Below are 26489 nucleotides of genomic sequence, written 5' to 3' on the forward strand. Positions count from 1 at the left end.
TGACTCTGCCTCCTTTCTCCCAACATGTCATTTAGTTTTTCTTGCCTACCTAAGTTCTGCCCTATTAACAGGCCAAGGCAGTTTCTTTATTCATTAACCAATAAACACAACACATAAACAGAAGGACCATTTCTCCTTTTGTGTTTAAACCAAAAGGAAAACTTTAACGTAGCAAAATTACATGTAAAACAGGTATCAAGCAAGAAATAGTTAAAATATTTACATCTACTTTATCTTTTATCACAAATAAGGAAAGTTATTACTATAAATTCTTCAATTCCGTCAAAGACCACAGAAGGATACAATATTACCTAAGTAAACTGGAAGTGCATTGTAAGCAACTTCCAAAACTCTAGAATTGACACAGACGTCTCGCTGCCTGGACAGTCAACCAAAATTCTTCTGTACCTTTGGGGCATCCATCTTTAGAGCCCATAGCATCCAGCAGACTTCCATGAAGCAGGAAATTTCAAAGATAGGTCTGCCTTTATTGGCAGTTTGTTAGTCACTTTCTTCTGCAGAATATCTGGCAGACTCTTTCATGAAGCAGGAACCCTGAAGGATCATCTCACCTTTAGGCAAGTTCAGCAGTCATTTCTCTACGGGTCCTGCATTTCCAGTTAAGCAGTCCAGGCAAGAGCAGTTTCTTGCCCAAATGGCTAGCAAGCTCCATAAGTAGCCTCTTCGATGCCTATCTTCCTCTTGAAGTAATTGGTACTGCCAGGAGCAGATGTGTCTCATTGTCATGAAAAGTTCTAAGTTATTAAAATATTTTATTTTTCTATTTATTTATTTATTAAAGATTTCTGCCTCCTCCCCGCCACTGCCTCCCATTTCCCTCCCCCTCCCCCAACCAAGTCCCCCTCCCTCATCAGCCCGAAGAGCAATCAGGGTTCCCTGCCCTATGGGAAGTCCAAGGACCTCCCACCTCCTTCCAGGTCTAGTTAGGTGAGCATCCAAACTGCCTAGGCTCCCACAAAGCCAGTACGTGCAGTAGGATCAAAACCCAGTGCCATTGTTCTTGAGTTCTCAGTAGTCCTCATTGTCCGCTATGTTCAGCGAGTCTGCTTTTATCCCAGGCTTTTTCAGACCCAGTCCAGCTGGCCTTGGTGAATTCCCGATAGAACATCCCCATTGTCTTAGTGTGTGGGTGCATCCCTCGCGGTCCTGAGTTCCTTGCTCGTGCTCTCTGTAAAGCAAAGGACACTGTCACTAAAACAAAAAGGCAACCTACTGACTGGGAGAAGATCTTCACCAACCCCGCAACTTACAAAGGTCTGATCTCCAAAATATATAAAGAACTCAAGAAACTAGACTGTAAAATGCTAATCAACCGAATTATAAAATGGGGCACTGAGCTGAACATAGAATTCTCAACAGAAAAAGTTCAAACGGCCAAAAGACATTTAAGGTCATGCTCAACTTCCTTAGCGATCAGGGAAATGCAAATCAAGACAACTTTAAGATACCATCTTATACCTGTCAGAATGGCTAAAATCAGAAACACCAATGATAGCCTTTGCTGGAGAGGTTGTGGAGTAAGGGGCACACTTATCCATGGCTGGTGGGAATGCAAACTTGTGCAACCACTTTGGAAAGCAGTGTGGCGGTTTCTCAGGAAATTCGGGATCAACCTACCCCTGGACCCAGCAATACCACTCTTGGGAATATACCCAAGAGATGCCCTATTAAAATATTTTAAATGCCATATTCTGTAGTTCTCTGAAAGATTTGAAGAATACCTATCCATCTAAACTACATCGCTGTACATGTAGAAAAATCTAACTAACATAACTATAGTCTTGACTATTATAGATGACTCTATTAAGCTATATTTTTTAATTATACATTACATTTCTAAATGAGCTGTACAAACACAATACCTTAATCAAGAGCACAATTATACATATAACAAAGTTGACCTTAAATTTGTATCAATAAACCAAGATCCATACCAATGCAAATTATCTATATCATATCCCCCTTTAAATATAAACATTTATAAACAATATTTGGGAATATGGGCATAGTTATTTCTCTCCAAACTGCTTCCTGTTTATTGGGTAAAGTAAGTTTTTGAGAGTATTTTTTGGGGTGTTCACAGCAACCTTTCAGGGAACCTTGGTCCATCAAACCACGCCAGTCTGGAAGTAATCCACAGGTTCTCATCCTCTGTGGAAATAGGAGAAGAACCGCTTTTCCAAAGGAACATATCCTTAGACCCAAATTTGGAAGTCATGATGCCTTATAATATACATGCTGGTTTAGCTTACTTAAAACACTGCTTGGCCCATTATCTCTAGCTTCTTATTGGCTAAATCTTACATCTTAATTTATCCCATGTGACAGTGGCTTACCGGCAAAAGTTTTGGCATGTCTGACTCTGGTAGAGTCTCCATAGTGTCTCTCTGACTCCGTCTCTCTTCTTCCCAGCATTCAGCCTAGCTTTCCCTGCCTACCTATGTTCTGCCTTGTTATAGATCCAAAGCAGTTTCTTTATTCATTAAAGGTAATCACAGTACACTGAGGAGACTCCCACATCACATCACCCCACTTTACCCCCACCCACAAAAGTAGTGTCTATGCCCTTGGAGCTATTTCCTCAGCATTCTTAGTATCAAGAGTTACCTCTGTATAAAATAGATTTCCGAAGAGCTCTGTCAATGCTAGTATCATTACTCCAGACCCATTTCCCAAATGCTTCCTGATGTGTACCATGATTTGTTCCATGTTTCAAAGTGAGTTCATCTTTGATGCTTATTCTTCTAGTTGTGTTTATTTTTTTCATCTGAATGTTCTTTCACTTGTTCTACATACCCTTTGAGACATAGTTTATCTGTTCTTCTGGTAAGTCCCTTGAGGCCAGTAGAAAGCACTGGATCCCCTGGAGCTAGAGTTACTACTGTTTGTGAACTGCCATGTGTGCTTGCTGGCAACTGAACCTGGGTCTTCTGTAAGAACAGACTCATTTTTGATGCTGTTTCTCTAGCCCCCCTACCGCCAGCCTAGGGGATACTAGGGGATAGTCTTATATACATTAACATAATTAAGAGAATCCCTCACAGGCAAACGCAGAGACCCATCTCAGGTGATCCTAGGTCCTTTTCATTTGATACCACTAATCATCACAGATGAGTAAGATTCTGAAAGCTCTGTCTGTAATGATCAACCTGATTGCATCAAAGTTGATTGCATCAAATACTTCTTTCATTGGTTTAATATTGGATAAAACATTGCATAAGATTATAGATTGTTTAATTTTTAATTTTATAGATGCTCCTCCTCCAACATGGGAACAGTTAGAAAATGGCCTGGTTGCTGTACGTACAGTAGTACATGGACTGGTTGATTATATTCAGAACCACAGTAAAAAAGGAGCAGACCAACAGCAGGTAAGAGGTTGCTGTTTGAAATATGCAGATAAGTCACTCTAGGTATACCTAGAAACTGGTCAGTATAGGTAGAGATACAAAACAGAAAATGATATAGATATTTTAAGTTTCTGACTATAGGGGCTGGAGAAAGTTTCTGTGGTTAAGAGTACTGGCTGCTTTTCCAGAGAACCCAGGTTCAAATCCCAACACCTACATGCTGGCTCACAACCTCCTGTAACTCCAGTTTCAAGGGAATCGCATGCCCTGTTCTAGCCTCTGTGGGTACCAGGCATGCACTGGTGCACAGACAAACATGTAGGCAAAACACCCATACATATAAAATAATTTTTAAAATTGTTTTTCAAAGAAAAAAACACTGTAGAAATTATAAGTTAACATGGTTAGCAGTTAGTGTGTTTGTGTTGCTTAAGTAATTTTATTTGACAATGATTCTTATTGGTCATTGTTTTGGGGTCATTTTACATCAGATATGGCAACATTTGATGGATAAAATTTGATTCTGTGGTAAAGCTTATTCCATTTAAAAATGATTACTCTCGGGGCTGGAGAGATGGCTCAGTGGTTAAGAGCATTGCCTGCTCTTCCAAAGGTCCTGAGTTCAATTCCCAGCAACCACATGGTGGCTCACAACCATCTATAATGAGGTCTGGTGCCCTCTTCTGGCCAGTAGACATACACACAGACAGAATATTGTATACATAATAAATAAATAAATAAATATTTAAATAAAAAAAATGATTACTCTCTTCACTTTATATTACATTTCAGTATAATAATGTCACGTTTGAAACCAATGTTGTATCACTAGTACCTATCATATATTTGTATTTTTTTAATCTGTTGGTATTTTAAGGAATTTCATTAATAATGTTTATATTCAATAGTGTGCAGAGTCATCTTCTAATTTTAAAAGATACTTTTTACACTTATTTCTGTTTATGTGTGGGCATACACATTTAGGTGAGAGGACCTTGTGGGTCCTAAAGAACTTGGGTTGATAGGCTTGGCAGCATCACCCACTGAACCATCTTGCTGGCCCAGATTTTGTGGGTTTTTTTTTTAATGCACAGTTATATGATAACTATACAAATGTTAAACGAGTGTAAATTTTGAAAGTCTTTTTGTTTTATTTTTTATGAGACAGGGTCTCACATAGCCCACTCTTAATCCCACTGAACAAGTATAAAGACTAAATTCTTTGGCCAAATTATGCAAGCTTTGTTAAGCAGAGCTATCTCCCTAAAATGGGGTTTATATTAGCCCCTACAAGACTAGAGGGTTGGGTTTTTGGTTACATAGGAACTTGGCCCAACATCTCAAAAATTATTTGTTAGAACATCTTACTTATCAGGGTGAAGATTAGACTATAGGTTGTGGAACATACCAAATTCCAAAAATTGGGTCAAGACATGGTCGAACCCAAGTTTTACAGGAAACAGGAATGAACTTATTTTGATCTTATAACAAGATAGAGTCAGGCTGGTCCATTGCTCCCCTACCATGAGCTCACTATATAGTTGAGAAAGACTTTGAACTGCTTGATCTTCCTTCCTCAACCTCTAGATGCTGAGACTGCTGTTAAAGTCTTAAACTCTTTAAAATATGGAAAGAGAACCTGAAATTTATTGAGGGGGAAAAAGTTCAATATTTTATGTATATGTTTTTTTTTTTTCTGTGTATATATTTGCAACATGGTTGGCCTGGTGCCCTCATAAGTCAGAAGAGGGCATTGGATCCCCTTGAACTCAAGTTACAGATGCCTGTAAGTCTCCACTTGGGTTCAGGGAATTAAACTGAACCCCCCGTACTCTACAAAAATGCTCTTAACCACTGAGTCATATCTAGCTTATTAATAATTAAATTAAAAGTTTTTGGTACTACATGTATTTGAGAATATCAGCATGTTAGAACTTTCTTTTTTCATTTTCTTTGAGAAGTTTATATAGTGGTGATCATGCTCATTGCCCAGCCCCTCCCCTTAACTCAGACTCACCTGTACCTCCAACTTAATGTCCTCTTTTTTAAAATTTAAATTTCATAGCCCACCAACTGCAATTTGTACTATCTATATACTTCTGAATGTAAGAGCAGCCCTGGAGCATGGTCAACATACTTCTAGTCGTCCTCCTTCATGAGTCATCACTGTTCAAAGCTTCTCAGTTGGTTAAGGGGCTCATGAGCCTAGTCCCATTCCATGTCAGAATCTTGACTGACTCTACTTTATGCAGGCAATCACAATTGCTGACGTTCATGAGTGCACTGGTGTGGTTATGTACAGTCTTTCTGCCAGACTCCTCATCCATGTTGAACTCTTAAGTTTTGGGGTGTGTGTGTGTATGTGTGTACATATAAGAACAAGCGACTTGGGGCCGGAGAGATGGCTCAGTGGTTAAGAGTATTGCCTGCTCTTCCAAAGGTCCTGAGTTCAATTCCCAGCAACCACATGGTGGCTCACAACCATCTATAATGAGGTCTGGTGCCCTCTTCTGGCCTGCAGACATATACACAGACAGAATATTGTATACACAATAAATAAATAAACATTAAAAAAAAAAAGAACAAGTGGCATAAACATCTCATTTGTAGCTGAGCCCTCGTAGTCACCTATTCTTTGCACTCTGAGCAGTTGTGAGTTTGTTAACCTCATCTCTGACACAGTCAGAGCTGCACTAACCCCAGTTCAGGATTGCTCCAACACTAAGGCTGTGTTGTTTTAGTAGAAGCACTTTTATTTTCAATATGTATGAATGAGTGTTTTGTCTGCATGTACATATATATGCTTAGTGCCAGTGGAGGCCAGAAGAGGGTGCCTAATTCCCTGGAACTGGAGTTGTAGATGATTGTGAGCTGCCATGTGGGTAATTGAACTCAGATCCTCCGGAAGAACAGCCCTAACTCTGAGCCTCCTATACTACTTTTAAATTTTAATTTTGGACTTGAAAAGATCTCTCAGTAGGCAAAAGCTTTTATGCAACTAAAAAAGGAAAATAGGCTTTTATGCAACTAAGTTCAATACCTGGAACCCAGGTAAAAGTATAAGGAAAGAACCAACTCCACAAAATTGTCTTCGGTCCTCCATTGTCCACCTCTACACACACACACACACACACACACACACACACACACACACACACACACTAATAATAAAATTTAAAAATGTAATTTTGGGGGCTGTGAGATGGCTCAGGGGTAAAGAACACTTACTGATCTCCCAGAAGTCCTGAGTTCAATTCCCAGCAACCACATGGTGGCTCATAACCATCTGTAATAAGATCTGGTGCCCTCCTCTGGCCTTCAGGGATACATGTAGGCAGATGCTGTATAAATTAATAAGTAAACCTTTAAAAAAATTAATTTTGAACTCTGCGATTTCCACCCCCTATAATAATTTTGTTCTGGATAGTTTAAACATGTGAGAATTAGCTTAAATTCATCTATGTTATCAGAATCCTAAACTGTTAACATAAAAATTACATTTGTTATTGTGTGTTTTGTTTTATGTCTAATGTTTGGTCTTGGTCTTAGCCTCCACAACATAGCAAATACAAAACATACATGTGTCGAGATATGAAGCAGAGGGGAGGATGCCCTCGTGGGGCCAGCTGTACCTTTGCACACTCGCAAGAAGAACTGGAAAAGTAAGTATGAAAATCATGAGACACGGACTTTTAGATAAGAAATAATTTGTAGCCTTTAAAAAATATAAAAAAATCATTGAATTCTCTTCAATACATAAGAAATCTTTATGAATTAAGTACATTTCTTTAAAGTATTTTTCATTTTTATTGTATTGTCTCTATAATTATGAAGTTATATTTTATCATTAACTAGTTAACAAAATGAGTCATTTCTACACAAAGTTCTAGTACTTTTTAACAATTTTAACTGATATTTACTTATTGTGTAGTATATTTTTAGTTGAAATATTTGCTTTTCGTATAGATTTCGTAAAATGAACAAACGTCTGGTTCCCAGAAGACCCCTGAGTGCCTCTTTGGGTCAACTTAATGAGGTGGGCCTGCCTTCAGCACCCATGCTTCCTGATGAAAGTGCAGTGGATTTGTCGAGCAGGAAACCTCCTGCACTTCCAAATGGAATTGTATCGGCAGGGAGCACAGTGACACAGCTGATTCCACGTGGGACAGACCCCAGCTTTGATTCTAGTCTGAAGCCAGGAAAACTAGACCACCTGAGCAGCAGTGCTCCTGGGTCCCCTCCTGACCTGTACGTCTTCACATTTCTTCCTTGTAAACTAAGTAGAGGGAAAAAAATGTTTGATTCTAAAGCCAGTGTTTACTAGGTGTTGCTGTTTTTCTTCTGCTTTAAGTCAGAGTCTCTTCTTAAACTCACTTTGTGGCCAAAGATAACCATGAAAACCTGGGTCTCTTATCTTAGCTCCCAGGTACTGGGATTGCAGGCATGCCCAGCTATGTTGTGCTGGGGTCTGAACCCAACAACTGAGCTACAACCTAACCCCCCAAAGTAATTTTTTTGCCTTTGTGTTGTTGCCTTTTACTTCTTTTTTCTTCACTAATAATTTTTTTAAGGACGGTTAATTTTTTTTAACTTGAAGAGATCAGCATTCGAATATATCAGTTTTCTAAATACTAGCAGTTTTTTAGAGACTTTACATTTGTCTTGTATAATTTTGCTTTCTTAGGCTGGAATCTGCCCCTAAGAGTATTTCTGCCTTACCTGTGAATCCACATCCTGTACCTCCAAGGGGGCCAACAGATCTGCCTCCTATGTCTGTCACCAAACCAATACAGATGGTACCTCGAGGTTCTCAGTTGTATCCAGCACAACAAGCGGATGTTTATTACCAGGATCCTCGAGGAACTGCCCCAGCATTTGAGCCACCACCTTATCAGCAGGGTAATATCTTTGATTTAAGTCACCCAGATTTATCATATAGGCAAAAAGGATAAAAATCTATCAAATTTTTTATAGACTGTATTAATAAGACTGAAAAAAATGTGTAGTGGCTACAAACTAAATTTACAGTATGATTTCTGTCTTTGTTAGGGTTTCTATTACTACAACCAAACACTCTGACCTAAAAACAAGTTGGGGAGGAAAGGATTCATTTGACTTAAACTTCAGCATTGCTGTTCATCATTGAAGGAAGTCAGGCAGGAACTCAAATGGGGCAGGACCTTGGAAGCAGGAGCTAATGCAGAGGCCATGGAGGGGTGCTTCTTACTACTCTGGCTTTCTCACGGTGGCTTCCTAGTCTGCTGGGATTAAATGTGTGTACCACCCACTGCCTGGCTTCTAAGGCTAACTAAGTATTGACTTAGCTCCACATTCTGATCTTCAGACAAGCTGTATTTGTTAGATTGCAAACAAAATATCACCGTGTTTTCCCTTTTTTCTCTAAAATGAAAAAGGCTGTAACTAATTTATTAAAAGCTATATATAAGTACAACAACTATATACAATGTCTAGTCCATTTGCATTTGACAAATTCAGAGAAAATAACCAATATCTATCCTATATCTTGTTAAGTCCAAAGTATTGTACCTAATTTACTCTCTATCATAACTTGTATTACTATCCAGAACTATCTTTTGATGTCTCTCAACCTTATACACTTTACACTTCTTTAATGAGTTTCTTCTCTGCATCTGGTAAACAAGGAAAACTGTAACTATCTAATCTTCAACTCTCTCAGTACCTGAGAAGGAAATAATATTAACTGAGTAAGCAGGAAGTGCAACGAGGAACTTCCAAAAAATGTGAGAAATGACAGAAACAGCTGGCTGCCTTGACAGTCACCCAAAGTTCATTTGCAGCGTTTAGTATCTGTCTCTAGCCTAAAGGCCTAGAATATTTGACAGATTTTTCTATGAAGCAGGAGTTTTGAAAGACTGTCCTGCCTTGTCTTGAGAAGGTTTGGCAGTCACTTTTTAAAATTTTTTTTTGCATTCTGCTTATCCAATTAGGACAGCATACTGTCAGCAGTCAAAGCAAGGACACTTTCTTGCCCAGTGTCTTACTCTTGCCACAAAGAAAGTAAATCTGTGTGGAGTTTCTTTGATGTCCATCATCTTCTGAAGTAGATTGGTGCTGCCAGTAGCAGACATTCTCACTGTCATTTAAAAAAAAAAAAAAAAAGAACCTATGGTATTAAAACATCTTAAATGTCATAGTCTGTGGATCTCTGAAGCGTTTTAAAATGACCTGTCTATCTAAAATGTATTTTTATTTGACCTTGAAAACATACCTAATATAAGTTGTAATAGGTGACTAATTACTAACCTGCATTTTCTTATTACCCAAAATAGTTGTTGATAATAACTTTCAAGGACTAGATTTGTATTACATTGTTAATTGAGCTGTATGGTACAATACCTTGAACAAGAGTGGATATGTATGTACAGTACGTTCTAACAAAATTAGTCTCAAATTTATATCAATATCCAAAATTTGTATACAATATACAAAAGTCCAATCCAATGTAAAACATTTAAAAGTAGATTCAATAATCTACCCTTTTATATTATCATAGCTATATCCTCCCTTTTTTCTTTTCAGAGTAGATTCAATAATCCACCCTTTTATCCTCTCATATCTGTATCCCACTTCCTACCCAACTTTGAGGTTGCCTCTTTGTTGTTGTTTCTTTTCTTTCTCCATCAAGTTCAGGTAATCTTGGGAGTGGGACCTGCTTGGTAGCAGTGCCTAACAGAAAAAATGTCTCCCTCTCAACTGTCAGATGCTAATAGTTCCTCATCTAGTGGTGGCTTACATATTCACCTCCCTCTATCCTTGGACTGGCTGGAGCCTGTTCAGGTCTTGTGCATGCTGTGTTATGAAAAGTGGCCTGTGGCCTGTTACACCTAGCATAATAGTTTTAAAGTTGAAACTCTACAGTAGCAGGGCCTGGTAGAGCAGGCCTTTAATTCCAGCTACTGAGGAGTCTGAGGCAGGAGGATCTCAAGTTCTAGGTGTGCCTGGGCTACAAAGTGAGTTCAGTGCTAATCTGGGCAACCAGAAGACCCTGCCTCAAGATGAAATGTCTCAAAATGAAATATTTAAAAAGGGCTAAGAAGATTGCTCAATAATGAAGTACTTGACCAGTATGAATGCATTCTTGAATATAAAAGGCTACAGAGGAGAAACTAAAGTAGATCCCAAGTATCACAGATGCTTGTGAAAGATTCCTAGTGACTCTGTTGCATTAGGACAAACCAGAAAAAAGGATAAACTTACTATTTTAGACTATATGTAGATTGAGCTTTTCTATTTATTTCAATAATTACTTGTTATTTGGAAGAGGTATTTGAATTTACCAGTTCCAAGCAAACACTACCACTAAGCTACACTCCTGGCCCTAAGGATAGTATTTGCTCACTAATTTTCATAAAGCTAACCGAACAAACAATACAAGTATTGTGAAAGCTTATAAAGAAATGAATAGATTATAACATTTAGTTGTTTGAATGTTTTAAAAGGAGAAACAAAGATTATATTAAAAAAGCAGGCATGTTTATTTTTGTTTTGTGTTCCTCTTTTGTATTATACAGGTATGTACTATACTCCACCACCATGTGTGTCCCGCTTTGTCCGACCTCCACCATCTGCTCCTGAACCTGGTCCTCCATACTTGGATCATTATCCACCCTACCTCCAAGATCGTGTCATAAACTCTCAGTATGGCACACAACCACAACAGTACCCTCCTATGTACCCACCTCACTATGATGGCCGCCGTGTGTACCCTGCTCAGTCTTACACAAGAGAGGAGATTTTCCGGGAAAGCCCAATACCCATTGAGATTCCATCTGCAGCAGTACCATCCTATGTGCCCGAGTCCAGAGAACGATACCAACAGGTAGAGGGTTACTATCCAGTGGCCCCTCATCCAGCTCAGATCAGACCTTCATACCCCAGGGTATGCTATATTTTTTTTAACTTATTACATAAACTTAATTTATATTTATGAGGATTTTTATTTGCTATGGTAATAACCCTTTCAATTGATTCTTTTTGCATGAAAACATTTCTTTTCCTTTTCTTTTTTTAAAGATTTGTTTATTTACTATGTATGTTGACTGAGGTTTCTGTCCTGCCTGGTCTCACAGTAGTTCAGCCCCAAATAAACACACAGAGGTCTACATTAATTATAAACTGATTGGCCTATGCTCAGGCTTCTTATTTACTCTTATAACTTATATTAGCCCATAAGTCTTGTCTGTGTTAGCCACATGACTTGGTACCTTTTTCAGCAAGGCGGTCACTTCTTGTTTGCTCTATGTCTGGCTTCTTCTGTCTCTGGGTGATAACTGCAGACTGACTCTTTTCTCTCCCAGAATTCTCCTGTTCTCATTGCCCCACCTCTACTTCCTACCTGGCTACTGGCCAATCGGCATTTATTTAAAATACAAGTGATAGGGTACAGACCATTGTCCCACAGCGCTGTGTATAGTGTTCATCCTGCAGGCCAGAAGAGGGCACCAGATTTTACAGATGGTTGTATATGAGCCATCATGTGGTTGCTAGGAATTGAAATCTGGGACCTTTTTAAAACTTATTATTTTTTGTATATGTATATATAATTGGTGTGTATGTGAGAACACAGATACGTGTGTGTCACCACACATTTGGGTCAGAGAACAGGCTTGAGAGTAGTTCTTACTTTTAACCTTGTTTGGTAAGGTCTCTCTTCTTCTTGCTGCTGCTCAGCATACTCTAAGGTAAGCTTCTGTGATAGCTTCCAACTGATTTTTCTGTCTATTCCTCCCATATGACCATTTAGACTGGGATTACATGTGTGCCCTGATACATCTGACTCTCTCAGGGGTTCTAGAGCTCAGACATGGATTGTTAGGCTTGAACAGCTAGTGCTTTTGGGCCATCTCCCTGGTCCTAAAACATAAATGGAAACTTCACCAATCTAAACATGGTTTGTGTACTAAGTCTACATCAGCTAGGAAATTTGGAAGATCTTGAGAGTTTGGGCTAGCTTTCTTTTTTCTTTTACCCTTCCTTCCTTCCTTCCTTCCTTCCTTCCTTTCTTCTCTTTAGTGCTGATATTTCTGAATGTCAAGATCGGTATATATTCTGCTTCTCATTTAAGTATATATATATACATATATGCTTAATTAATATGTGCTGGAATTTTTTTGTCAATTTTAAATAATCTTTCAATTTCAGGATCCTTCTTATAGTCGACTTCCTCCTCCCCAACCCCATCCTAGCCTGGATGAGCTACATCGCAGACGGAAGGAAATAATGGCCCAGCTCGAGGAAAGAAAGGTTATCTCTCCACCTCCTTTTGCACCTTCACCAACATTGCCTCCTGCGTTCCATCAAGAAGAAGTAAGCATGTCATTTTTAATCCTTCCTATTAATCTTAACCATTATCATTTTTAATGGTAATATAACCTGTTTAAGAAATTATGAGAGCCAGGCGGTGGTGGCGCACGCCTTTAATCCCAGCACTCGGGAGGCAGAGGCAAGCGGATCTCTGTGAGTTTGAGACCAGCCTGGTCTACAGAGCTAGTTCCAGGACAGGCTCCAAAACCACAGAGAAACCCTGTCTCGAAAAACCAAAAAAAAAAAAAAAAAAAAAAAAAAAAAAAAAAAAAAAAAAAAAAAAAAAAAAAATTATGAGAGCAGGGTGATTGGTGGTGGTACACACCTTTAATAATACCAGGAGGTAGAGACAGGCATATCTCTGCCTTTGAGTCCAACCTGGGTTACAGAGTGAATTCCAGGATGCCAGGACACAGAGAAATTCTGTCTTTAAAAGAAAAAGGAAGAAATAGATTGTGTTTCCAAGGAGATGTTTATCAAGTTTCAAAATCATGAGCCTAATTTTCTTTTTTCTTTCAGAGATTTATTGTTTTATTTTACATTTAGATCCATAACCTATTTGGAATATATTTGAATCAAGGTTCATTTTTCTTCTATAGAGATAGTTCATTGGCCCTATACCATTTAATGAGTTGAGTGTTGTTTTTTCAGTGTTCTGCAGTCAGCTTTGTCATGATTACTTTAGGGTGGGCATGATGACAAATATCTGTCATTCAGGCACAGTAGGATACTGAAGCAGAAGGGTTATATGTTTGAGGCTAGCCTGGTTTACATAGAGAGAGGCCCTGTTTCATCGATCTATTTCTGTCCTTAGGCCAATACTGCATTTATTTATTCATTCATTTTGTGTGTGTTAGGGGGCTGGGACGTTAATGTGTGAAGGTGAGAAGATGGTTCGAAAGATCCAAACTTGGGTCATCAGATGTGCACAATATACACTTCATCTGGCTGACCTCTCATTCTAATGATGTACTTTTACTACAGTCTTGACTTATTGGTATAAGATTTTCAGTATTAAATTAAAAAGTAAGTAAACATGTTGGGAAGTTCAATATTAATGTCATTTGACCGGCGTGTATGAGGCCTTGGGTTCAGTTCCCAGCACCTCGAAAGCAAAACAGAAAGCCACAAAGGAATCAGCATGTTGATTCCATAAAAAACATCTGCTTTAGTTTATATTAGGATTTATTGACTCTGAGATGGATTGATGCTGGCCAGGTAGTCTTTAGCCACATAGCTACATACTATTATAATATGTGTCTGGTTTAAATTCAGATGTGACATGCTGTAAACATAAATTCTACACTCTCTATAAACATAAAGCATACACTAGAGCTAAAGATTCAGTACCCAAAACTAAAATCCTGTGTTAATTTTTTTGTTTTATTTTTGCTTTCTGAGATAGGGTCTCACTACACAGTCCCTGGCTGGCCCGGAACTCACTTATATAGACCACATTGGCCAGAATTTATAGAGATTCGCCTACCTCTGTCTCCTGAGTGCTTGGATTAACAACATGACCAAAGCTGGCCTTTGTTCATGTTTTTAATATTTTGGATGTGATAGATTAAAATTCATGATTACACATATGGACCATATTCAACTTCTGTTGGACAGTGTTGCTCTAGATAAGTATTCAGAGAAACGATACCTTTCCATCAGCATGATGTATTTGCATAACTAACTTATTTTTTTTTTTTTGTTTGCTTTTTCAAGACGTCCTTTCTGTGTAGCGTTGGAGCCTATCCTGTAACTCACTCTGTAGACCAAGCTGGCCTCAGATTCACAGAGCTCTCCTGCCTCTGTCTCCCAAGTGCTCAGACTAAAGACTTGCACCACCACCTTCTGGCCATATACTTTTAAAAACTACTTTAAATGTAATTATTTTTAAAAATCCCTCCCCCCCTTTTTTAAAAACTGTATTTATTTATTTTGGGGCCAGGGGTGTGTCTTGAGGTCAGAGAACAATTGTTAGGAATCTATTTTCTTTCTCCTGTGGGTCCTGGGACCAAACTCAAGTCATCAGGCTTAATGTGCTGAGCCATTTTGATCACCCTCAATTTTTGTTTTTTTATTTAAAAGAAATAGACTTTTAAGTGTATACACAGACTCATACACAAAGAATGTAATTGTAATTACATATTTTTAAAGAATTAGATTTTTATTGATTGACTTTTCAACAGGTTTGCTAAATTTCCTCCCTAATTCTAGTATTTGCTATATCCTAGTGTATAATCTTTTTTTTTTCCTTTTCAGAATTACACATTTTCTTACCTTGTTGCTCTACAGTATGCTGTTGAATAAGAGTGGTACTAGGTCTTCTTGACTCAGCTTTGGTCTTTGTGTAGAGAAAGCTTCTGATGATTCATCCCTATGGTTTTACATTTGTGTTTCTGATTTAAAGATAACACCAGGCAGGGCGGTAGTGGTACACACCTTTAATCCCAGCACTTGGGAGGCAGAGACAGGTGGATCTCTGTGAATTCGAGGCCAGCCTGGTCTACAGAGCAAGCCTGAGAAAGTCTCTGTTTTATTTCCATAAGTTTAAAATAATTGAGACATAAATTAAGATGTATTTTAATTTGGTAATAAACCAGCAGTGTGGTCTTAAAAACAAACAAACAAACAAAAAAAAAAGGAAAGATGTGCAGATGAGAATAGACCGTAAAACTTGAGGGGATGCTTGGTTTATGTACCATAATGTCATAATTTTGACCATTACATTTATGTTTCTATAAAATAGTGCTAATAGGTTTGTTTTGGTTTGGCAATTTTTTTCAAACAGAATCTCATACTGTAGCCTGGGTTCACCTTAAACTTATGTTGTAGCTCAGGCTGGCCTTGATGGGTCTATAGTCTCAGCCGTCTAAGTGCTAGGCTTAGTTCTGCCCAGCAAAACATTGCTTATTGCTGTCATTAATGTGTGTTGTCTTCATTTTTCCATTTCTGATACTAATATTTTTCCATTGGTTAGTCTTGCTAGGAATTTGTCAATTTTATGTCTTTTAATTAGGTAACTTGAACTGAGAATGTATCTAAATTGAGTATTTGCCCAGCATACCCAGATCTCTGGGTTTGATCTATAACACCTTGTAAATTGGACAAGGAAGCAAGAGGATCAAAAATTCTAGGTCATTCTTGTCAACATAACAAGTTTGAAGCCAGCCTGGGATACATGAAACCTTGTTTTGTAATATATTATATAGTATATTATTATGTTACACATAATGAATCTAATGGAGTACAAATTTCTTTTTCATGTCAAATAATATGTGTAAAGATATGTTTTACACCAGATGTGGTAACATACACCTTTAATCCCAGTGCTCAGAAGGCAGAGGCAGTGACTTCAAGGGCAGCCTGCTCTACAAAGGGATTTCAGGGCAGTGAGGGCTGCTAAAAGAGAAACCCTGTCTTGAAAAACAAATAAAGAATATATTTTATATTCTTTATATGTAGAGTTATGAGTCTAAACAATATTGCCAGCTGACAAACTATGCATAACAAATAATGAAAGTTAGAAAATAAAAGCTGGGTGTGGTGGTACATGCCTGTAATCTTCCCACTCAGGAAGTTGGGGCAGGAGAATCACCATGAGTTCAAGAACACTGGATTCCATTTTTTATAAAACCATAAAGTGAAGGTTATTGTACACAACCAATAGTAATTTCTTTAATGTGTGAAGGTAATCTAAGTAGAAGTTCATAGTAACACTGTCTCTCCAGAGTGCTGGGGTTAATTAAGGCGTGCGTTACTATGCCTGGCCAGCTCTGTATTTAAACTTCCATTCAGATTATAAGCAGTCTACATGTAGTTGTACTAAATTCATACATTATAGAAATACATGATATAGAAAGAATACTTTCTTCAAATCTCATTTCCTGACAGTTTTGTTATGCATTTCAATTTTTTTATGCACATAAACACATTTAGTGTTTGTTTGTGTGGGTTTTTTTCTCCCTTTTGCTTAACTTGGATGTCCTTATTGATGTGCATTTATCTCATTCTTTTTTGTAGCTGCATGATTTATAACATTCAGGTGGAAGAGCATACTTGTTAGGTGGTAATATGTTTTAAAAATTATCTTTTCTATATGAGATAGTATATGAAAGGACTTCAAAAATCTTCAGCATTATAGAAGTGTAAATTCTGCACAATTCAATAAAAAAAATACATTGGGCTTGGAATGGGTATTGTTATTGGATAACCACAACCCTTGAGTCAAAAAAGGTAAAAATGAGGCATCTTACCCTTTTACTTAATCAACCACGGGGCTTAGAATGTTCTCGTTTGCCCGAGGTGTTACTAAGGCTCATTGGCAACAATCTAGCAAATGTGTGGCATGGTATATATTTACTGCTGACTTCATCTAAGATGGTGGATAAACTGTTGAATAAACTTCTTAAGATCCTAGCTGGATTCACTGAAGGATATATAACTGCTAATAACAAATATAAAGGCTAAAATAATCTTCACATTTTTCAGTCTATATAAATCTATTCTGACACTTAATCAAATAACTATACATTTTATACATTATATTGCTTCAATTTGATGTTCTAAGAAGTTCCCTATTTTTCCTGTTTTGTTAACTTATAGACCATTTTCTATTTTCTTTTCCCCCCATTTTCATTTATAGTTTTTGGATGAAGAATTCAAGATAGCTGGGAAATATAAAGCAAATGATTATAGCCAATATTCTCCTTGGTCATGTGATACCATCGGCTCCTACATTGGAACCAAAGATGCAAAACCCAAAGATGTTGTGGCAGCAGGGAGTGTGGAAATGATGGTATGTGTAATGACTAGGCCATAATTAATACAAATCTAGATGCATAAATGTTTATCTATTAAAGGCCAGGGACAAATAATTTAGTTTTGCTTTGTTTCATCTAAGTGTAAACTAAGTATTTTATTATTTTGACAAAGAAGTATCTATTGTATATCATTTTAGGTATCAATTTCCCGGTAATTGTTCAGAACCCATGTTAAATAATTTTAGGCATTTAATCAAGATCCTAGATTTCGGGTGGAGAGATGATTCAGTGGTTAAGAGATCATATTGCTGTTGTAGAGGACCTGAGCTTTGTTCCCAGCTCCCTTGTTGGGCCGTTCACAACCACCTTTAACTCTGGCCTCTTGGTGTACATACCCACACACAGATGTGCAAAGACAATTAAAATAATTTGCCAGCCATGGTATTGCAAGACTTTAATCTCAGCACCTGGGCGCCAGAGGCTGACAGGGTTGTATAAAGAGACCCTATCTCAAAAATAAACAATAATAGGAGATTTTTTTCAAGATTTTAGGTTTATTTACCAAATAAGTTAAAACTTTATTTTTACAAGTCTATAATTTAAACAGCTAATTTGAATCAAGAAAACAAGTGTTGATTGGGTCAGAAAGTAAGATTAAACTCTTTTAACGTTTAAAAACTTATTTTTCCTCCTATATGGGGTAATACAAAAGCCTTGGAGCTCACACATGACCATGGCATATATTACTGTCACCGTCATTATGTCTTTAAACAACAACAACAAAAAATTTGTCAGGTTTAAAGATTGTGGGAGTAAAGGGACCAATGTACTTGTGTCTGGAGCATTTCTTTCAAAGACCCCATAAATGTGAATGAAAATGTGGTAAGGTACCCTGAACTTTCTAACACTGAGAGATTGCCTGTGGTAGTGTCAGTTTCTAAGAGTGATTGTTTTAAATTTCTTGAAAATTCAATTATTTGGGGTTCTCACTTCTCTGTAACCCAGGCAGGCCTTGGACTTTTGAGATTACCATCTTGAGCTGGTGTGTCCCTAGTTTCTCATTTCTGTAAATACTATCTCACCCCCCCCAAAAAAAATCTTTATTTTGGGATTAGCAGAATATACTTCAAAAGGTCTGGTGGTTAAAGTGCCTGCCATGCAAACATGAGAGCCTTCAGAACCCATATAAAAAGCTGGGGATGATGGTGGGTATCTCGCATCCTGGCACTGGGGAACAGAGACAAGAAGATCCCAGGGACTTGCTTGCTAGTCGGTAAACTTAGGTTCAGTGAAAGACACTCCCACCGGGCAGTGGTGGCGCATGCCTTTAATCCCAGCACTCGGGAGGCAGAGGAGGCAGAGGCAGTTGGATCTCTGTGAGTTCGAGGCCAGCCTGGTCTAGAAAGAGCTAGTGCCAGGACAGGAACCAAAAGCTACGGAGAAACCCTGTCTCGAAAAATCAAAAAAAAAAAAAAAAAAAAGAAAAAAAGAAAGACACTCCCTTCAAAAATCAGTTGAAGAGGAATAGCAAAAATATTGACCTGAATATAAATCCCTCCCTGTTCCTAAAATAAAATCTAAGAAGCACATTGAGGGCTAGAAAGCTGTCTCAATGCTGTCTTCAGAACCCACACTGTGGAAGGAGAGAACAAACTCGTGCAAATTGTCTTTTGGCATGCACTATGCATATCCACTATGGTGGGAGGGTATATGCATCCGCACAATGAATAAAATAAAATAAATAAGCAGACAAATGTGTTTTTTTCCAAATAAATGATTTTTAAACACATTTTAATTTTTCCTTTTTAGGAATATACATAGTCAGGAATTCCTTGATTTATGTGTGAAAACTTTTTTGTGGTTAAAAAGAAAATTGCAATTGAGTCAGATAGTTGCTTGGCTTATAATAGTTGCTATGAGTTTATAAGACCCTGAAATTCTCTGTATTTAGTTTTTTGTATTTTTTTTAAATAAGAAATATGTAGCTGTGTAGCTAGTAAGCCAAGGTTTAATGTATCTGTTCTTTATATATTAGCATTTTACATATTAATTATCCCCTCCCCTTAGCAGAAATAAAACTTTGCAGTGATCTCATTTTTCTTTTACTGCTCCCTATCAGTAAATAACCCATTACTCTGATTTTAATGCTTAGTTTTTTTTATATACACACCATTTGTTTGTTTTGTTTTTGGTTTGGCTTTTTTTTTTTTTTTTGGACAGGATTTCTCTGTGTAACAGCCCTGACTGTCCTGGAACTCACTTTGTAGACCAGGCTGGCCTCAAACTCATAGAAATCTGCCTGCCTCCTGAGTGCTGGGATTAAAGGCATGCGCCACCACTACCTGGCCCTTTTTAAATTAAAACAAAACAAAACAAATCCCTGGTTTTCCTGTATTGCTCAGGATGACCTTACCTAAAGTATCCTCTTTTGTCAGTCTACTGAGTCACTACAGAACGTAACTGAGTTTTCAGGTCAGCTTGGAACTCACTTGTGCACAAGCTAATTTCAGACTCCTTCCTAATAGCTACAATTATAGATCTTTGTTACCTGATCTTTTACTATTGTGGATAATTTTTAGCATTTCATATTTTAAAAAGTTTTTTAGATTTGTTTATTTTTATGCATATGAGTGTTTTGCTCACATGTATGTCAGTGTTTCACTAGTGTGCCTGGTGTCCTCAGAGGTCAAAGAACATTAGATACGCTGAAACTAGAGTTAGGGGTGGATGTGAGCTGCCTTGTGGTTGCTGGGATCCAAACTAGGGTCCTCTGCAAGAGCAAGTGCTCTTAACTGCTGAGCTGTCTCTCCAGCCCCTTGTATATAATGTTAATGGACACTTTCTAGAGTTCCCTTGTGCACACGTATGAAACTTATGCTTAGACATGGTATTCCTGGACAGATAACTCATGTCTATAATTCCAAGACTGAGGCAGGCAGGGTCAGAGCCACAGTGAACTATATGGTTTTTAAAAAAAAAAAAAAAAAAAGGCTAGGGGGCTGGAGAGAGGGCTCAGAGGTTAAGAGCATTGCCTGCTCTTCCAAAGGTCCTGAGTTCAAGTCCCAGCAACCACATGGTGGCTCACAACCATCCATGTTGAGGTCTGGTGCCCTCTTCTGGCATGCAGGCACACACACAGATAGAATATTGTATACATAATAAATAAATATTTTTTTTAAAAAAGGCTAGATATAGTGTTGCACACCTTTTATCCCAGAACTGGGGTAGGCAGAGATGGGTGTAAATCTCTGAGCCAAAGGCTAAGTTGGTCTCCATAAGTGAGTACAAATCTATCCAGGGTAACATAGTAAGACCCAGTCTGTTTAAAAAAAAAAAAAAAGTAGCCGGGCGATGGTGGCGCACGCCTTTTATCCCAGCACTCGGGAGGCAGAGGCAGGCGGAGCTCTGTGAGTTCGAGACCAGCCTGGTCTACAGAGCTAGTTCCAGGACAGGCTCCAAAGCCACAGAGAAACCCTGTCTCGAAAAAGCAAAAAAAAAAAAAAAAAAAAAAAAAAAAGTATTCCTTGTTAACTCTAAAATGGTTCCCTAATGACTTGTGTAGAGTTTCATAGATAATATTTACCAATTGATGACAGACCAGAGAGAGAAATCATCATCATCATCATAATAATAATAATCAAGCTGCAAGGGGACTGGGAAAGTGACACAGCTAGGCCCTGCACTCAGTCCCCAGTCCCCAGCCCTAAATAGGATGAAGTTAAATTTAAGGAAGACTTTTTTTCAGTGTGGGCTACGATTAGCTAAGCATATGCTTCTGCACCACAGAAGACTTTACTGGAATGAGCTGAAGCAGAATAGTTATGTAAGGTGTTTCCAGGGGACTATCACACTGAAGTAACAGTAGTACTACATCAGTAGACAGTAATAAAATTACTAACCTAGTATAGATGCCGTTAAAAGTTCTCCCAAATACACGAAAGAAGTCATAACAGTTCTTCTCAAGCTTAGCTCAGTGGTAAAGTGCTTGCCTGACAAGTTAATGTTTGTATATAGTACTTAGGAATAGGTGAATCTATCATCCTTTTCTACCATCTGTCATGTATTTCCTACTGTGATCTAAAAGCAGTGCTTTATGACAGCCAAAGACAACTAAAGGCTTATCTTATAATAAGAACATCATACTTCTATTAACCTCTCTACAGAGCTAATGGAAATTATGCTAAACAGCATCTCATTTTCGCTTTTCGTCAGAATGTAGAAAGTAAAGGAATGAGAGAACAGAGATTGGAACTCCAGAGAAGAGCAGTGGAAACTAGTGATGATGACCTCATCCCGTTTGGAGACCGACCAACAGTATCTCGGTTTGGTGCCATCTCTCGAACATCCAAAACACTGTATCAGGGTGCTGGCCCAATGCAGGCTATAGCACCTCAGGGAGCACCCACAAAACCTATCAGCATTTCAGGTAAGAACCCAGAGTAGTCATGACTCTCAGTGTAATTCTACCAGTGCTTTTAAGAATCTTCGAGGCAATGATTTTTTTAACTTCCTATAAGAAAGCAATCACACCTCAGGAAATTTTAGAAGGGTAAACTAAAATTAATTGTCTATATATTAAGATTGCCTGAGGAGCTGAAATGTAGCACAGTTGGTAAGAGTCTGCCTAATATAAATGAAACCACAATCACATAAACCAGGTGTTAAGACACATGCCAATAATCCCAGCACTGGGAAGATGGAGAAGACAGAGAATCAGAAGGTTCAAGTTTATCCTTGGGTATATCATGATTTTGAGGCTATTCTGAGCTAGAAGCCCTGTTTCAAAAAAGTAAATTGCCAGTGGTTTTTATCTTTAAATGACTTCATGGCTTTACTAAAATAATAGATTCTTGGAGTACGAGGAGGTGACTGATTGGATAAAGATCTAAGTTTGTATCCCTAGTACCCACATAAAATCCAGACTTGTGTGGGCATATGCCTATAATCCCAATGCTTTGGGAAGGTAACCTGACATCAAGCATCACTTCTACATTCGAGCACTCGAGTGTACACACTAAGAAGAAAATATATAAAAACTAGGTTCTGTGGGGAAGAAACAACATTATGATCATTTTGGACTATAACTTTCTGGACAGATATATGTGCCTTTGCTTTTCTGAATATAGCACCAAAGAAAATGATTCAAATCTATGAATTACATCCTACCACAATAAATTGTTCCCTTACAGATTACAGTTCATATGGAGCTCATGGTGGCTGGGGAGATTCTCCATACTCACCTCATCCAAACATACCTCCTCAGGGACACTTCATCGAGAGGTACAGTTCATTTTTTTAACCCTATTTAAACACTTAAAAGCATGCATCTTTTCTTACCTTCTTTTTCTTTACTTTTTTGTTTGTTTTGTTTTATTCTTGTTGTTTTTCAAGACAGGGTTTCTTTGTGTAATAGCCTTGGCTGTTCTAAAACTAGCTGTGTAGACCAAGCTGGCCTCAAACTCACAGAGATTCACTTGCCTCTGTGTAGACAGAAGTTTCTGTTCTGCCCAGTTTCATAGCCATTCAGTCCCAAATAAACGCACAGAGGCTTATAGTAATTATAAACTGGCCTATTGGATTTATTACTAAGTAGCTCTTACAACTTAAATTCATCAATAATTCTTGTCTATGCTTAACCGCATGGCTTGGTTGGTACCTTTTCTCATCTTGCTTCCTCTGTCTGGCTGGTGACTGACTGTCTTTCCTCTTCCCAGAATTCTCCTAGTCTGGTTGCCCCACCTATACTTCCTGCCTGACTACTGGCCAATTGGTGTTTTATTAAACCAATATGAATGAAAAATCTTTATTATCCCACATCATCTCTGTCTCCAGAGTGCTAGGATTAAAGGCGTGCACCACTACTACCTGGCTCTTATTTTTTTAATCAGTAATGATTTCACAAAATACCTTCAAAATTTTACTGATTTCTTTTTTACCAAAGGGAGAAAATATCCATGGCAGAAGTGACCAGTCATGGAAAAACCCTTCTGTCTGCTGAAAGAGAACAACTACGGTTAGAATTGCAGCAACTGAACCATCAGATTAGCCAGCAGACCCAGCTTCGTGGACTAGAGGTACAGACTTACAGATACTTTTGTGTTGGGGGTTTTGATGTCAAGTATCACTCTGTTGCCCAACTGACCTTAAACACATGATCTTCCTGTGTTGTCCACCCTTAGTACTTAAAGTGAAACTACAGGTGTTCAGCACTGCAACTCTTTCTGCTTCAGTTTCAAAGGGTTTCCAAGGATTTTAGATTGGATTTATATGTGTTTGGTAGGGTGGTATGTGCATCTAAGTGCATGTGCTGGATGAAGATTAGAGCTATAGACAATTGTGGGCATCCTGACATGGGTACAAGGAAGAAAACTCAGATCCTCAACAAGAGCAGTATGTGATCTTAACCACCAAATCACTTCTCCAGTCCCCTTAAATGGTAGTTTTTGAGGTACCGTAAGGATAGAATTTTAAAGCCATTATCTGAGAGTTAGTATAAATAACCATTAACAGAGATTTCAGAATTAGATTTAATTCTTGACTAATAGAAAAAGAATAATTAGCTGGGTGGTGGTAGCACATACCTTTAATCCAAGCACTCAGGAGACAGAGGCAGGCAGAGTTCTGTGAGTTCAAGGCCAGCCTGATCTGCAGAGAGTGCTCCAGGAATAGCTCCATAGCTAAAGAAACAGACTAAGTATCTGAGACTAATACTAGGGGAAAAAGAAAAAACAATCCTTGCCATCATGGAGGGTTTTTGTTTGTTTGTCTGTTGTTTATTTTATGTGCATTGGTGTTTTGCCTGTATATATACATGTCTGTGTGAGGTTGTCAGGTTCCCCTGAACGGGTGTTTTCTTTCTTTCTTTTGTTATTTCGTTCTCTCTCTCTCTCTCTCTCTCTCTCTCTCTCTCTCTTTCTCTCTTTCTTTTTTTTTTTTTTTTTTTGTTGTTGTTGTTCTTGTTGTTGTTTTGGTTTTTCGAGACGGGATCTCTCTATAGCTTTGGAGCCTATCCTGGAATTCACTCTGTAGACTAGGCTGGTCTTGACCTCACAGAGATCCACTTGTCTCTTCCTCCCGAGTGCTGGGGTTAAAGATGTACACCAGCACCACCTGGCAAGTTACAGTTTGAACTGCCATGTGGGTACTGGAAATTTAATCTGGGTCCTCTAGAAGATCAGCTAGTGCTCTTAACCACTGAGCTATCTCTCCAGCCTCCATCATTGAGTTTTAATAAAAAAAAAAATTACAAGATTTATGTCAGGGAAAATAACAAAAAGATAAACATTTATAATTGATTTTTCTTTGAAATAAGAAAAAACCCTGCATTTTTGGTCCTTGAGAGATGGCTACTGTTCTTTTGAGGTTTTTGAAACAGGGTTCCTCTGTATAACAGCCCAGGCTATTTTTGCAGAGGATCCAAGTTTGGTTCCTGTTTCACAGCTGCCTATAACTCCAGTTCCTGGAGATCAGCACCCTCTTTGGGTATCCATAGGTACCTACACTTAGGAATGTGCACCGCACACATGCGCACACAGACACAAACATTTTTCTAAAAATAAAATACATCTCTTAAAAATAAAACCATTTTGGGCTTGGAGAGATGGCTCAGTGGTTAAGAGCATTGCCTGCTCTTCCAAAGGTCCTGAGTTCAATTCCCAGCAACCACATGGTGGCTCACAACATCTGTAATGAGGTCTGGTGCCCTCTTCTGGCCTTCAGGCATACACACAGACAGAATATTGTATACATAATAAATAAATAAATATTTTAAAAAACCATTTTTACTCAAATGCTACTAAAAAGAGATTGTGTTTATTGTTGGATCATTTTCATTGCAAACATGGCTATTTAGTGTGGATACTTGGGATGGGGCACTCTCTATATAGTGTGAAGTATGCTGAGTTGTGTGTGCTTGGCTTTGTGCATAGGCTGTTAATAACCGACTGGTGGTACAGAGGGAGGTGAACACCCTGGCAGGACAGCCACAGCCCTCTCCACTGCCTCCAAAATGGCCTGGAATGATCTCAAGTGAGCAATTAAGCTTGGAACTACATCAGGTGGAAAGGGAAATTGGCAAGAGAACGCGGGAATTGAGTATGGTAAGTGCTGATGTTGGAAAAGGGACTAGTTTCTTTTAGTTTATGTATTGCCACGTACTTGTGGTGTTACCTCATTTTCTACATGTCTTGTTTCCTTGGCGACTGGCTGGCTGGCATCTGCCTGACTCCAACTACTCTCTCTATATATCTCTGTTTGGATTTCCTACCTAACTTTACTGTGCTAGACCATTGGCCAAAACAGCTTTATTCATCAACCAATAAATGCAGTGCATATATAGGACATCCCACATCAGACTAATGTTTAGAGTAATTTGTATAAAGATTAGTTGTCACCTGGTTGTATCATTCTTCTCTTAGTTCCTGTTGGTTTGAGTTTGTCCTTTGTCATAGACTTGATTTTCTAGTCACATTTGGGGAGAAGGCAATTAATTGAAAATCCTAAAGTTTGTTTCACATACACATTAGAGAAACAGATGGGGTGATGTTTAATCTTTTGTGTAATATTAAGATATTAATAAGATACAGCTGGGCGGCGGTGGTGCAGACCTTTAATTCCAGCACTTGGGAGGCACAGGGAAGTGTATCTCTGAGTTTGAGGCCAGTTTCATCTACTACAGGGCAAGTTCCAAGGCAGCTAGGGCTATATAGAAAATTCTTGTCTGGAAAAAATAGAGAGATTTACACAAAAATAATCATTTTCATGGCCCTTGAGGTATTGATGGCCTCTTTTTATAAAGGAGTTATAACTTATACACTGTTCCGTGATGTTTTTTCAGTGTTAGTTTTGCATTTTTCTAACATAGTAGGCAGTTGTACTGTTATGCTTTTGTGTATACTCTCTGTCATCTGCCTATTTGTTTTTGTTAATTCTTAATAAACTAGGAATGATTCTCTTTTGATCATTGTGTTGTTTGCATTTGCTCTATTCCATTACAGCACAGGTTACTAACTTTATT

General features: G+C 38.2%; 1 protein-coding gene across 1 annotated transcript in view; it reads left to right on the forward strand.

The window, feature by feature from the left end:
* The window catches only part of Rc3h1 (ring finger and CCCH-type domains 1), a 67120-nt gene that overhangs the window by 37990 nt on the left and 2641 nt on the right, over positions 1-26489 (forward strand). Inside the window, exons 8-18 of the mRNA XM_075988379.1 lie at positions 3274-3392; positions 6921-7033; positions 7338-7619; positions 8056-8270; positions 10925-11292; positions 12555-12719; positions 17356-17508; positions 21686-21899; positions 22663-22753; positions 23415-23547; positions 25402-25572. Coding sequence (XP_075844494.1) covers positions 3274-3392; positions 6921-7033; positions 7338-7619; positions 8056-8270; positions 10925-11292; positions 12555-12719; positions 17356-17508; positions 21686-21899; positions 22663-22753; positions 23415-23547; positions 25402-25572 — 2024 coding nt within the window. The remainder of the gene's footprint in view (positions 1-3273; positions 3393-6920; positions 7034-7337; positions 7620-8055; positions 8271-10924; positions 11293-12554; positions 12720-17355; positions 17509-21685; positions 21900-22662; positions 22754-23414; positions 23548-25401; positions 25573-26489) is intronic.

The sequence above is a fragment of the Microtus pennsylvanicus genome, chromosome 10 (genome assembly GCF_037038515.1).
Source record: "Microtus pennsylvanicus isolate mMicPen1 chromosome 10, mMicPen1.hap1, whole genome shotgun sequence".
Taxonomy (NCBI): Eukaryota; Metazoa; Chordata; class Mammalia; order Rodentia; family Cricetidae; genus Microtus; species Microtus pennsylvanicus.